The sequence below is a fragment of the Quercus lobata genome, chromosome 5 (genome assembly GCF_001633185.2).
Source record: "Quercus lobata isolate SW786 chromosome 5, ValleyOak3.0 Primary Assembly, whole genome shotgun sequence".
Classification (NCBI taxonomy): Eukaryota; Viridiplantae; Streptophyta; class Magnoliopsida; order Fagales; family Fagaceae; genus Quercus; species Quercus lobata.
The window spans coordinates 854,122-868,110 of record NC_044908.1 but is presented as its reverse complement, the minus strand read 5'-3'; the positions used below and the strand labels follow the sequence as shown (position 1 = coordinate 868,110).

The 13,989-nt window shown below is 35.8% G+C and overlaps 1 protein-coding gene across 3 annotated transcripts; it reads right to left on the bottom strand.

Annotated features, from left to right (window-relative positions):
* Positions 1 to 2,269: 2,269 nt before the first annotated feature.
* LOC115989761 (pumilio homolog 23-like) lies at positions 2,270 to 10,477 on the bottom strand. Of its 3 annotated transcripts, none has more exons than XM_031113611.1 (11): positions 10,357 to 10,477; positions 9,050 to 9,323; positions 8,588 to 8,951; positions 8,082 to 8,384; positions 7,567 to 7,734; positions 7,047 to 7,190; positions 6,587 to 6,706; positions 6,145 to 6,330; positions 4,694 to 4,842; positions 3,303 to 3,485; positions 2,270 to 3,040 (listed from the first exon to the last, which is right to left on the bottom strand). In XM_031113611.1, exons 2-11 carry the CDS (start codon positions 9,316 to 9,318, stop codon positions 2,653 to 2,655), a joined length of 2,274 nt encoding a protein of 757 aa, XP_030969471.1. In that variant the 5' UTR covers positions 9,319 to 9,323; positions 10,357 to 10,477; the 3' UTR covers positions 2,270 to 2,652. The 3 variants fall into 3 exon arrangements, with proteins under 3 accessions (XP_030969471.1, XP_030969472.1, XP_030969473.1); XM_031113612.1 differs by having other exon boundaries at positions 2,280 to 3,040; positions 9,050 to 9,360; XM_031113613.1 differs by having other exon boundaries at positions 2,467 to 3,040; positions 9,050 to 9,296; positions 10,357 to 10,476.
* Between the last annotated feature and the right edge of the window lie 3,512 nt (positions 10,478 to 13,989).

Below are 13,989 nucleotides of genomic sequence, written 5' to 3'. Positions count from 1 at the left end.
TTTGCCAAATCACACTTAGTGTACTACACTTCCCTCATGCATAAACGCAAGTCCCATTTATAGATTTACACGTGGGATCTACCCTCATGTGATTATAGAGATGGGTATTTATAGGTAGTTATTAGTTGGGTTGGTTGACATCTTTTCATTAAGTGAGAAAGTTATGACAATTCTCCATTCCCTTAAGTTGGCGCAAACTCAACAATAGACTAATAAGTAATAGAACAAGATTTAGATACAATATTTAGGTACTGTTGCTTATGTTCTTTTTTTTAAGATCTTGTTTTGTAGATCTTTTTTCATGTGATAGAAGTATATTTCTTAGTTAAATAACCACATGATTGAATTTTAAGAAGGGAACTTAAGAAACAACACCTAAAGTACTGTACCTAAGTTTTATCCTAAGCAATAAATGTAAATTCGATAGACTAAGAGGCCGTTTGGATTCAGCGTTTTCCGCTGAATCCAAGCTGCATTTTCTGAAATTTTTTTTTTTTTTTTTTACTTTAGCCGCACATTTTGACTAAATCAACTGTGAACAGTGCATTCATGTACTGTTTACGGACCCACAAATTTCACTTTTCAGCAACTTTTTCATTAAAAATGGATCCCACGATACTATTCACATATTTAAAAATTATTTTGCTACAGTGTTTTCAGTTTCAGCAAAAATAAGCTCAATCCAAACAGACCCTAAAACTTCCTTGAGACACTTCTCATTTTGAGGTGGAAGTGGCCAACTAACATTAACTAAAACCTAACATCCAAACACGCCACAAGTAGACCTATCCTAATTACTTCAGTCATCTATTTGTGGTATTCGATTGATACTAATCTGAATGATTCGATCCTTAGGCCCCCAGTGTACAGCTTTTTTTTTTTTAAGGATAGAATCATCAAATTATAAAACACGTAAGACACACTTTTAACTTATGCCATGAAGTTGTGCGCAATAGAAATTCATGGCGCAATTGTTCAGCATCTAAAAAGGTTGGTAGTGGGACGGTGTATAAATTGGCCAAAAAGAAAGCTTTGTTGTTGGCATCGTTGGCCAAAACATTAGAATCCAAAGTCCCCTCCCCTTGAAGAAATCAAAAGACTGCCAACTTTGCGTTATTATTCACACAGCCTTTATACTGTCATACTCATACAGAAGTAACATGCGTCAGCCCTCAAGGAGCAACCGGATAGGAAGAGTCAAACAGTTCAAACTTCATTTCGGCTGGACTTAACGTCCCCAACAGCTGTTACCGACATATTATTTTAACCTGTGGATCCAACAATATCTTGCTAACACTTGTTAAGAACCATTATAATATTAAGTATTAACCCTTTTTTAACTCTCCCCCAAAAAACACCACTATTAATATTTATATATCACGTGCCTTATCACATGACCCTCTGAAGATATTGCACTGTTCCAATAAATCTGAGAGTCAGTTCCAAGTTCCAACATGTAACACGCACAGAGCACAGTCAACATTGAGCACATGATCCCACTGACCTCAGATTCCTATTTTATACTTAGATTTTTACAACTTTTGATTTAGGAAGACTCCCTATATAATATCTTTAATCATAGGCTTGAAAGCCATCTTTCCTCACCAATAAGGCAAAGAATCAAACACTCTCAGTTTGAACAAGCAGGGATACCAGAAGAAACCATGAAGGCTTGGTCTAGAGCACTGGCAGCTCTCACTATGGCCCTTTCACTCATACTATCATTCTTGCCTAATGGGTACCAAGCAAATGCTCGTCCACTAACACAACCACCTTCCTTCTCAGTATCATCTTCTCAAGCTCTTAAAGACTTGCAAGGGAAAAGAAAGATTCCCGATAAGCAGCTGGACTCGAGCTTTCGAAAGATACCTCCATCTACTTCAAATCCCACACAGAATAAGTAATTTCTACCACCAACAGTTTCAAGTCTTTTAGCCATCGACAGCTGACTTATACGCCATGTTTTTGTTCCAGGTCCACTCCTCCATCTGACGGCAGCTGAAGTACAGAACAAGGAATACTAGATCCTCAACAATATTAAGTTTTCTTTTTCATTTGTTAGAAGTAGGGCGGTAGTGTTTTACTCAGACTACAACAGTGTTTGTGTATTGGCACCCTGTAATGCATTCACATTTTTTTTAGCTAACACAGGCTGTTCAGTTTTGGTGTTGAATGAATATTTATAGTTATTGGATGTTCAAGTAGAATAACTTCCAATTGTGTTTAGTAAACTGTAAAGGCACATAACTTCCAGTCTTAACCAAAAAGCTCAATAAAAATTAAAAAGTTTCTTTCAATTGAAAGTACAAGCATGACACTAAAACTAAACGGCTATAGTAACCTCCTCTCTTACTCCATCAGCTTGTAATTACTTATTAGTCTATGCAACTAATCTTACAAAAATCAAAATCACAAAGTACACTTCCGTGTTTATAACTTCAGTTGCAAAGGCTTTAGCCAGGCGATCTTTTCAGCAGTTTCTTCTCAACTTAAGTTATAGACTACACAGCTTAAGGTCAAAATTTACAGTGCTGAAAGCAAAAAGTAGATTTTACCGATCTTCATGTTTTCTACATATTTTGGAAGCTTTCAACACGGCATCCTTCCTTGCAGTTTCTCCTGTGTCCTCTTGTCATAGTTTTTGATTTGTGCTTATGTCTTCTGTTTTTTCACTGCTGCTCCAGCATTCTCAGACCCACCATGACCTTTTTTCTTGTCCAACTTTTTCTTTTTTGCCTTGGTGATATCATCATCCACTGAATTTTTTGGATATTTCCCACTGCGCTGATCTGTTTTTTTTGGCTTGCGCTTAGAGCCTGACATGCTCAAAAATGGTACACCAGAAGACAGGTGATGGTCAATCTCCTTCCTCATTTCCTTCAAGTCTTTTGGGTGTGATGAGTTCTTGGGCGTATCAACAAGAAAACCATCATGTTTGGACGACTTGGCCTCACTAGATCCAAACGTAGTGTAGAACTCTTTGTAAGTTGATTGTTTTGATGTTTGTTTTGACCTCCACTGATCAGGTCGGGAAGCAAATCTGTTGTTATAAGCCAAAAGATATCAACATACCATAGCTTAAAAAGAAAAAGCTACTGCCAAAATCTGATTTCAGTGAAAATGAATCTAGAATCTTGTATTAAAAGTAACAGAAGTTTCTCCCTTCTTATAACATAATTGCCAGTGTGAAATAGAGGTACTAGCACAAGCAATGCAATTCTAGTATTGTGTTTTCTAATTCTACAAGAACAGTAAGTTATGAATCAGTTTTTCTTGAACAATGAATATATCCAAAAGCTTACCTGTCAACATCTAATTTTCTTAAGAGATGAGGGCCTTGCTTTGTCCTGGAAAGTTCACTTTGCACAGTTACCAACTCAGATACTATGGCCTCTCTTAGTGACATGTTACTAGCAGTGAAACACTTCTCAACAGTAAATGAACCTGATGACTGCATTGAAAGCTCTCCAAAATGGCCTCGAAGCCTACAAACCAAATATCCAAAAAGGAGGGGGGGGGGGGGTGGGGGAGAGTAAATACAGTAGCAAATTGGAAATTGAAAGCACTAAAATTGTTTCCCAACATTTTTCAATTTGAATTCCAGAAATAAGAGCTAACCAGAGGGTAAATCAGAGTTCAAAGGAATATAAAGACAAGGGCCAAATTGAATTGTGATTGAAACAAAGATGATGTCTCCAAGAATATATCAGCTGTCAAGTGTGGGATGAGGCAGGTCTAATATTTGTAAGTTTAACCTTGTTCTTAATATTACAAATTGTCAATATATTCAGAACTATGCTTTCTTCTGGAGAAAGACATCAGAGATTGTGCTGCAATGAGTAATTACTGCCTCAACAGACATTTTCTTTCCTTCTACTGGTTTCTATCAATGCTTAGCCTCTGTTACCAATTATTGCGGGGAAATGTGCATGCCCCAGCACCACCAATGGAGTCCTAGAACATTACAATTAGTTGAAGTCATCAAAGTACATTTTATCCCCAAGGTTCCAACTCTTAACACAGGTTGAATTAATTGTGGCGAGAAGTTAAGTAAAAACTTCAATTTGAAACAACTGAATTTCAATGGTGAAACTACCCTGCATCTTTAAATTAGTCTAGGGTAACAGTTAATTTAATATATTTTAAGGGGGAGGGGAAAAAAAGAATAAACAGAACAAAAACAAAAAGAGTTTTTATAAAAGCAATATCTTAGCCTTGGTAATGATTTACTACTTACAACTGAAGTCTATTAAATTTTTATTACATATGGTCATACTTGTATCTTTGTAATATCTAATCTTTTCACATAAAGACATATTGCCAAGTTGATAAAATTTCACTAATAAAGTTCAAATTTTTATTTGAAAGTACTAGTCCTCACTATATTACAATCCACCCATGATAATAACATAATCCGTATTTGTGGCACAGCATAGACAGTTCAATCCTAGGTTTCAAACAATAAAGTACTTCCACTTGTTTTACTGCTTCTGGTTTTAAACATATTTCAACAATGGTCAAAGCTTGAGACTGGCCTATACAATGATTAACACTGACATATAGAGGCAAATTAGATAATAAAGCACATAGGTCATCATTTTTTCTAAGCAATTCCATTGAAAAAGATGACCTTCGTTAAAATAAGAACTTTGTGATAGAAATACAAGCTTCCAATACAGTTAAAAGACATTACTTTGCAACCAATCTGCGCTTTAGTTTTGCAGAAGCATCTGAACTTAGAAAAGCTTCAATAACACGTGCTCCCCCAGCATCTTTTGCTACTTCAAGTACATGATCAGCTTCCATGATTGTAATACTCAAAATATAAGGCTGAATATATTCCTGTGAAACAGACCCAAGATATGTTGTGCTTGTATAATTAAATATATTATGCTGAAATTGCTCGACATATTGAAAAAAAGTTGAATTATAAATTATAATTGCAGTCACTCTTCAGAACAGGCAAAAATACTTCTGAAGAAAGTTATTTTGTTTCTTACTCAAACAACCGTGAGGAACAAGCTTAAGATGCTAGTTTGTGATACATTTGTAGTTTAAAATATGAAACATTTTAAAAGATATGATTCTTTGCGAATTTCAAACCATATAAGATAATCCAGATAATCTGATCTTTTAACTCTATAAGATGGTCATCACAGTTTACATAATATATTGTTCTTTTTAATGCCTGAAATATAGGGTCATTACCTTACTGCAATATCATATAACCCAACATGATTAGAAGGTGCAAGGCCTAGATATTACAGGTGACAAAACGCTAAATATGAATTTCCCATTTGATATAGTTAATTCTAACAAAACAGCCTCACAACTCACACAATAGAAGTTACCAAAGACAAAAGATCAGCATCAGCACAATGCAACTGATATTTTGTCTGTCCATCACGACTTAGAGTTGGGAGATTATTAGCCAAAATCAAAACAATGAAAAGCACACTAAAGAACAGCTCATTTGTTGTCAAGTTAATCTAATCTCTTCTAATTGAAAGGAACTTCTTTTAAAATGCCAATAACAGCACTAGAAGCTCAACATGACTTTCAATATGGGAAACAATGCGGGTGTTGGTCCTAACAAAGTCTGTTGGAAGCCAGCCAAGAGTACAGGTTTTGAGATTAAGTCTTTTTTTATTTCATACTCTCCTTGAATGGAGTTTAGTTCTACAGTCTTTTTCTTGTTTTTCCCTTCCTGTTTTACTTAATCATTGTAATTTTGGTTCTTGATTATTTTGCCCCTATAGTACATTTCCAATGTACTTGGGTTGGCTTTGATTTTGGATAGAATTTTACGTTACCGATCCAAAAAAAATATGGGAAACAAAAAAATTATGTGGTGCAGAAAGGGGGGAAAACACATATGAGGGAGATATTTCCCCTAAGACAGGAAAAGGACTTGGCAGCCAACAAAAGCAAAACTACAAAATTAGACGGACCCAATAAACAGATTCAAACAATTAGATGGTTTCTAACTACAATATGTAAATAGCCATTTTTAATAAGAAGGTTTTAAAGCTTAGTTGTTTGAGTTGAGCAGAACCATGATGTAATGTAAGCATAGGTGCAGAGTTACCACAATTATAGAAACCAATTTATGAAGCCATAAAAAATGCAAGAATGTTTGCATACACTTTGATATCGAAAAACTGCCTGCAGAATAAGAGAACCCATGACGTGCATTTTGACACCACTAGTCCAGGTCCAAAGGGCCTTATTTTCACTGCGGAAGTAGTTGTCAAGGAATAGTATTCTAGGAACAATGTATTTGGGAGCCTCATCTACTGAACATGCTGCAGCAGCAAGGGCCTGACAACACTGCAAAACAAAAATGAGAGACAACCATGATCAGATTGAGGACATGGAAAATAGAGCCAAAATAATGAAAGAAAAAAGTCTGCTATGACATTACTTTCCGTTATCATAATCATAAGTAACCATCTTATTCAAATATCTTGATAAAAGAAAGTTGAGAGTTTTCTTGACATATATATTTAGTTCATAATTTCAATTAAAAATTAACAGAGTAAAACATATGAAAAGAAGAAGAAAAAAGGAAAATTGAGTTATAAACCTTTTGTTCGTAACAATGAAGCCTTTGACTTGCTGCAATGAGTGAAGCAATAACTCCTGATCTTCCCATTTCAAGAAGATCCTTAAATTTTGGACCAAGTTCCTCCCAAATCAAATCCATCTTACAGCAAAATGAGGACATGTTAATAAAAATTAATAATAATTGCAAGAAGATGTTACAATGCATAAGTTTGTTAAAAAATAAATATGCCAAGGTAGCTTACAAGTTACAATAGTAAAACACCAACATAAACAAATACATGTAACTAAATTAAACTACTTTATTTTTAGAATCCACTAAATTAAACTACTAAATGCATGTAACTAAAGCATATCTATGTTGGGACTAGGACCGGGTAATTAAAATTTTCTTAATTAACAACCTACAATAGAAAATCTGAAACAGGAAGGAATATTTTGAAGAGAATAAGTGTCTATGTCAATAAAATTTTGATACATACTTGATCTTGATGTCTCGCATGAGAAATCAGTGATTGAACAACAAAGTTTCCACAATGATGAGATGAAAGTTCAAACAATGAATTCTTGAAAATTTTTGTGAATATTTCATTGTACAAGATTTCAGGAGCCACTTCCAAAATCACCTGCAAATGTTACATACAGTTCAAAGAAAATTAAAACTAGCAAAAGCTACTATCATTAACAATTAGAAAGAAACGCCAAATTTTTTAATGAATGAAATGTGACTGCATTGATGAATTGTTCAAGGGAGATCACTCGCAGTAAGTCATATGGTTATAATGGCATAATTAGATAGCATTTGCACATCCACCTGTAAAGTTATCATGATGAACTAACTTATGGTGTTACATTAATTGCTTTTATTTCAAAAGATCAATTTATTAGTGCATTGAAATACAAGCTAAGAGAGTCAACGACACAACTCATCATGAAAAGTTACTTGCGATTAATATATGTTAAATGCACATATGCTTCAGTCTTATCCAATAAGTCATTCACCTCCATTAAATGGCTAAACGAAGTTTCTTTCATCAAATCTACAACATCTCGCACCACAGCCATTTCTATGAAATTTCCTTCCACAAAATCTTTCTTGGTGCAGCCAAGAAGGATAAGAATTACATGCAGTAACTCTTCATCATTTCCCACCAATAACTTCAGAGCTGTCTGTCAAGGAAAAAATAAATAAATCTTCTATTTCAGCACACCATAAAGCACATAAAGATCTTATCTAAAAAACAATTTTGAAGCTTCATAAACTTGCTCAAGTATAGAAATCTAGATTCATCAACCAAATTCTTTTGAAGGTAGAAAGAATAGCTTAATCTTCATTTATATGGTACATCTAATTCATCTTATCCAATCAGGCTAGTCAATTATAAGAATATGAGAAAATAAATTCACTAAATAAAATTTGACTCATCAAATTACCAAAACTTTATTCATTTGAAATAATTAAAAAGATAACTTATCAAACAAAAAATTAATTATAAATAAATAAACTGGAAACATGCCTGCAAAACAAAACTGCTAAACTGATCAACTTGCAGGGTCATAATGTCTTTTCTGGTACAATTCAACATTCCTGACACGAGGAACTTTAATAAATCTGGGAATCCCTGCTGAAGTTGTGGAGGATCGTCTCCATCCCTTTGGGATGCTTTAAAATTTAATCGTTCAGCAAGAACAGTCGATGACTTTGTGACATGAAACTCTGTAGAATCTATTGTTACTCCTTTACAAAGGCAAAGAAGACTTCGAAGGACATGAGATCCATAACAGCAACGCATCAAATCAACAGGATTGGCTACAACAACCTGATAGGGGAAAAAACAAAATGAAAAGAAGAGAAAGTGAACAACAATTTTATAATTCCAATCAAGATTATCTTAATTATAAGCTACTCTTTCAATTTTTAATTTTTTGACATTAGAACTTTTCCCATTTAAACCATTGATTTCCACAATGGACATCTTCAAACACTCCTCAGAGCCAACAGAAACCCAAAACCCATAGATACCTTGCATAACATTGTTAAAGCCTCTTCAATAACTGAGTAGGCATCATTGTCCTGAAGATGCTTAGCTAAAGACTTAATAGCTGTCTCAGCTACATGAGAACCAGATCTATCCATTGCAATATAAAGGAAGTCCTTTGCACAGCTTCGAAGAAAACCACAAAGGTGGTCCACATCACAGCCCTCAAGGAGGGTTTGCAAAGTGTGGCTTATGATATAATCTGTTGCAACTTCAAGTTCTTTTCCCCTGGTTTCTTCGAGAGCATTACCACATATAACTGAACGTTCCTCCAGGTCTACCTCACTACTTTCAAAAAGATTTGCAATTTCCAAGAAATACTTTGCCATTTCAGGGTCAACCTGTTTCCTACAAAATCAGGTCAGGTCAGGTCAGACAATCCATACATCCACCAGCAAAAGATAAGCAATAATAAGGTGACAAAGTTATAAAATATGCTATAATACCTGACATGAGTTGTTTGTGATACCGAGGTATTTTGATGCTCTGAGGATTTTCTGGCTTTCATGGATCCATCACTCATTTTTCCAGATGCATTTTTGTTGGAATTGTACCCATCAAAGCCATGTCTTTCTCCACTAGCCTTTCTGTTCATGCCCTTTTTCCTTTTTCCCTGTTTATATGATTGATTGTCCTCACCCATTATACTATCCTCCACAAAGTTACAGGTCCTGCGTCTTCTCAACGGCAATGCTTTTGAACCAACAGAAACCATAAGCACTGTGTCAACAAATTGACAATGGGTTCTTACTGTAATCTATGGTATGATAAAAAAAACATAACCATAAACAAATTTAAAGTTAGCAGCAAGCTGATAGAAGATATAGGGAAGTTAAGCATCAAGCAAATCATCTAATGTCCCCTTTTTTTTTTTTTTAAGTCACATTAGGGAACTAATTGAAGTCAAGAATCCCTTTGAACACTAATTTTTCATCTTAACTTTCACCAAGTCCATTAAAACCATGAATGTGAAAGCCAGGAACTTTTTTTTTTTTTTTTCTTTTTGGTGATTTGATAGTGGGGAGAGGGGATTTGAACCATGGGCAGTTCCGTTGGAAACACAGCAACATTGCTATTTTAGGTCAATAATTCAATAGTGTTCTGGCTCTAGACAATTAAATTTTTATTCATTAAAACCCAGGTCCAAATAACATCAAATTTTGAGAACACCCACAAAAAAAAAAAAAAAAAAAAAAAAAAACCATAATGCTATGAAGTTGTAGCATCCATCCTAGCACAGTGTTGGGAATTGGGTTCCAACTCAAACTCTAAATGAAGAAAAGAAAAAACATAGGAACCATCAAATACTTTGAATTTGCCAACACACTACCAAAGTAAATAAACTGAGCAACAAACAAGGACTCACATCACTGCACCTCACTCAATTGCAACAAACTATAAAACACAAGTCCAAGACGCAATATTTATACAAATACATGCTCCATTGTTCCAAATGACAATAATAATAAAAGGAAATAAGAAACCCCATAAACCATATTAGCTCAAGTATCACAAATAAGCAGAGAAACAGAAAAAAGGGGCAACCTTTAAAGTTCTATTGATAAACATTATCACAAATAATCAATATGGGACAACAGTATAATATAAATGAAATACAAAGAAATCGAAATTTGTCTGGTTTTGCCATATTTTCTCAGCACCCAAACACCAAGCAAACACAAGAAAAATATACTCAAAATCAGGTATATTCAGCAAACAAATAACTCAGAATTAAGTAAAAAAGAGAACATACCCAAAATAAAGAGAGAGGTGGAGAAGCAGCGGCGTCCGCGTCACAGAGAGGGAGAACATCAACGGCTTAAGTGAATGAAAGAGAGAAGAGAGGACAACAACGACGTAGTTTGATATAACAAGAGAAACCCAAAACGACGTAGGTTTAGTTTAATATAAGAAGAGAAACCCAAAACGACAAGAAGAAAAAATATGTATTTAGTTTAGTAGGGCTGTAGGGGCTCATTATGTTGTCGACTCAAACAAACGATGTTAAATAATTTAACGTGGTGTGGTAGTCAAATTTTTATAAGAAATTAGGGGAGAAAACAAAAAAAAAAAAAAAAAAAAAAAATACACACACACACCGTGATGGTTTTGGTGCCACTGGTGAGGTAGTTTTGATGCCACCGGTGTGTTGTTTTGGCACTGTCGTGTTCGTGTGATGGTTGGGTCCTCATGGTTATAGTGCTGCTGGTTAGGTGGTTGAGTTTTGTTTTGTTTTTTGTTTTTTTTTTTTTTTTTAAATGACCATCACGTTAGGTGTTTGACGCCGTTAATGCTTATGCGGATTAAGTGAACACCTAGAATCATTTAATTAGGGAACTTAAGGTACTTATTTTAAGTTTTGCCTGACTTGGGATCAATTTCTCAAAAAAACAAAAATATGGGATAAAGTCTAATGGTACAATCTCAAACTATTTTGTACATGTTAATATTTAATACATATTGATCAGTTTCAGTTTGGTTCAAATCAATATGTTTTGAATTTGAGACCAAACTTAAAAAATTTATTTCTCAAAAATTCATATTGAAACCAAACTGAGAAAGAAATGGAAAAATTAGATTTGATTCAAGCAGTTTTGATTGGTTTTATTTTCAGTCCTAATTAATGCTACCATTGATACTAGAGGTTAGCAAACTCTACTATTTGTTAATTCGCTTTTGCGGATTAGACTTTTTTTTTTTATGAAAAAAATGGGTAGGGAGTGACTTGAGTTAGTATCTTCTACTTGAACATAATTATAGTGACACTCTACCCGCTGGGTTCGGACCTGTATGAGCAGGAGATCCGAATGAGTTATAGTTGTACATCCAACCTCATCAAGGGTGCTAGTGAGCATGAGGTAAGGGCATGGAGTTATTTTCCATGCACTTCCTATTGTACAATTCGAACCTGGGACCTCCATCTCCCAAACCCTTAAGAATGATCCCATGACCACTAGAAAATGTGGTCCATCAGTAAATATTATCAAGACTAGAACTCTAACCAAGACTAAATTACAATTTGACAATTAATTGACAACTCAACTTTTGACCATGTAATGGTATTATTAATTTAACTGGTAAAATATTTGGTCATCAAATAAGAAATTTGGGGTTCGAATCCTATGTACGTAAAAAATTGATTGGTGTATTGACCTTATGATAAAAAGCAATTATCATAGAGCAAACATTATAAGTTGGTACTATATTGTATTAAATAAAATAATTAAAAAAAAAAAAACTTCTAACTATGTGCAGGTATAAGTTGGTACTATATTGTATTAAATAAAATAATTAAAAAAAAAAAAAAACTTCTAACTATGTGCAAGTATATCCACATATTTGCAAAAAAAAAAATTTAAAAATCATATTTTAGACTAGAAAACATGATAGAATTTGATAGGATATTGTAAGGACGCGATTCGTGGCGGACCGTAACAGTGTCGGGTTCGCACATAAAAAGGCCCCTAACAATATCATTTGTAGAGCGTGGGTTTGGAAGGCTAGGCCTTGATCGACAGGCGGTGGGTTTTTCGTGGTGTTCATACAAGTTTTGGTTTTCCTTCACCCCTGGAGTCTTTCTCCTGGAGGTGGGCTGGGAGGCTCTGGTTTTTGGCCATTTTTCCCAACCCCCTTTTAGATTACTTGTTTTCCTTTTTATCTTCGCCTCCGTTCATTGTCCTTCGTCCACGTATAGGGTCAACCTTTCCAAAATTGATACTTGTCCCATCAGCCCATATTCAAAGTCGTTGGGGGTGGTTGTAAAAGCCAAAGAATGCGGCTCTGTCAGTTTCAGAGCATTGAATGGCAGTAAGGGCAACTTTTCCTGGATATTTTAGATCTTTTGTCCTGGTTTCGATCCTATACCGTTTTTACCCTTCTTTTAGGGGGGGACTTTGGGTCTGCCGAGGACTGAGCCGTCCTCGGCGATATCCACAGGCTATTTTGTCGAGCTTGGGCCATAGCCCTCCTCGGCTTGGGCCTTCGGATTTTCCCCGGGTAGATGGGCCTGGCCCATAAATCATTTGGGCCCCACAATAGCCCCTCAAAACCCGGCTGTCCAACCTCTTGGTTGGAAAGGGGGGTTTTGGTGATGCCAAACCTCTTCCTACGGCCCAATCAATTTGGCCTTTTAATAATGCTGGCGGCTCCTCATCTGTCCAAGAAATGCGCCGGTCTATGAGACAGCTTTTTGATTTCGCGCTTGATGCGCTCTTATCGTTTGGGCATCCCAAAACGTGCTTTTAATGACCACTATTTACGAGACTACTTTAATTCGGCGGTTTGTTTTGATGGGGTGGAGAAACGGAACCGGCATGTTTGTGTTGGCAGATTCCTTTGGATATCTGAACCTATTAAATGTCTCCCGCTCCACCCTCAGTATAAGAAGGAAGGGCGGAGGTTATTGTTTTTGTAAAGAATTCATTCTCATCTTTCTGAGATTTGAAATACTTGGCCTCCCCTAGGGTTCATTTTACCCACTGGTTCACAAACTAAATCGTGATACACTTTATCATAACAACGAGTGATGCAGGAGCCAAACCCCTCCCATAAACGCCATGTTCTAATAAAGCTCATTATGGCTCGATCGGGACAGGGATGGCGAAGACTCAAAATCAACCTCACCCTTCTTTCAGTCAAAATCCGAAGCAGGGACTCGTCACGTCAAACTTTCGGCGTGACTGAGTCGAGAACACCCATCATCAGTACCAACCGCTCTCCTATGAGCATACCTAGTATGGCTCCAGTGTGTTGGGAGTCAGGATCGAGGCAGGGACTAAGTGTCTCTACTTCTTCCTCTCTTCCTTCACTGGGGCTATTCTCCGTCTCCCTTTCTTAGTCTTCCCAGCACCAGTTCCATCCTGGTGCTTTCACTTCTCCCTCTTTTGCTCCTTTTTCTTTCTTTTCATCTCTTCTCTCTTCTTCTCCTCCTTCTTTACTCATGTCCTCCATCTTCTTCATTCATCTCCTCCATCTTCTTCATTGATTTCTTCCTTACTATTTCCTTCTCCGCCATTTCTTCCCAAAGAAGCTTCTTATCATAATATGAGCAGTATTGAGCAAAGATTGGAGAGACTTTGAAGACGAGTTTAAAAGACGCCTGGAAGTTTACTTATCTGTACTACGGATGTAACTGTCGCTTAGGCAGTTCACATTTTGTATAGGCTCGTTTGAGCCCCTCTTTGTACATTGTAATAATTTTTCGTATTAATAAAAATCGTTGTTATTTTATTTCGCATGTTTTGTCTCTATGCCTTCTCTTTTTTTTTTTTGGATCTACAAACGCTGCTCGGCACAATAATATAGCATCTAAAACGCTCTCGGCACAATAATATAGCATCTAAATCAATGACGACTAAGACCAAAAGATTTGATAATAAAAAGACGT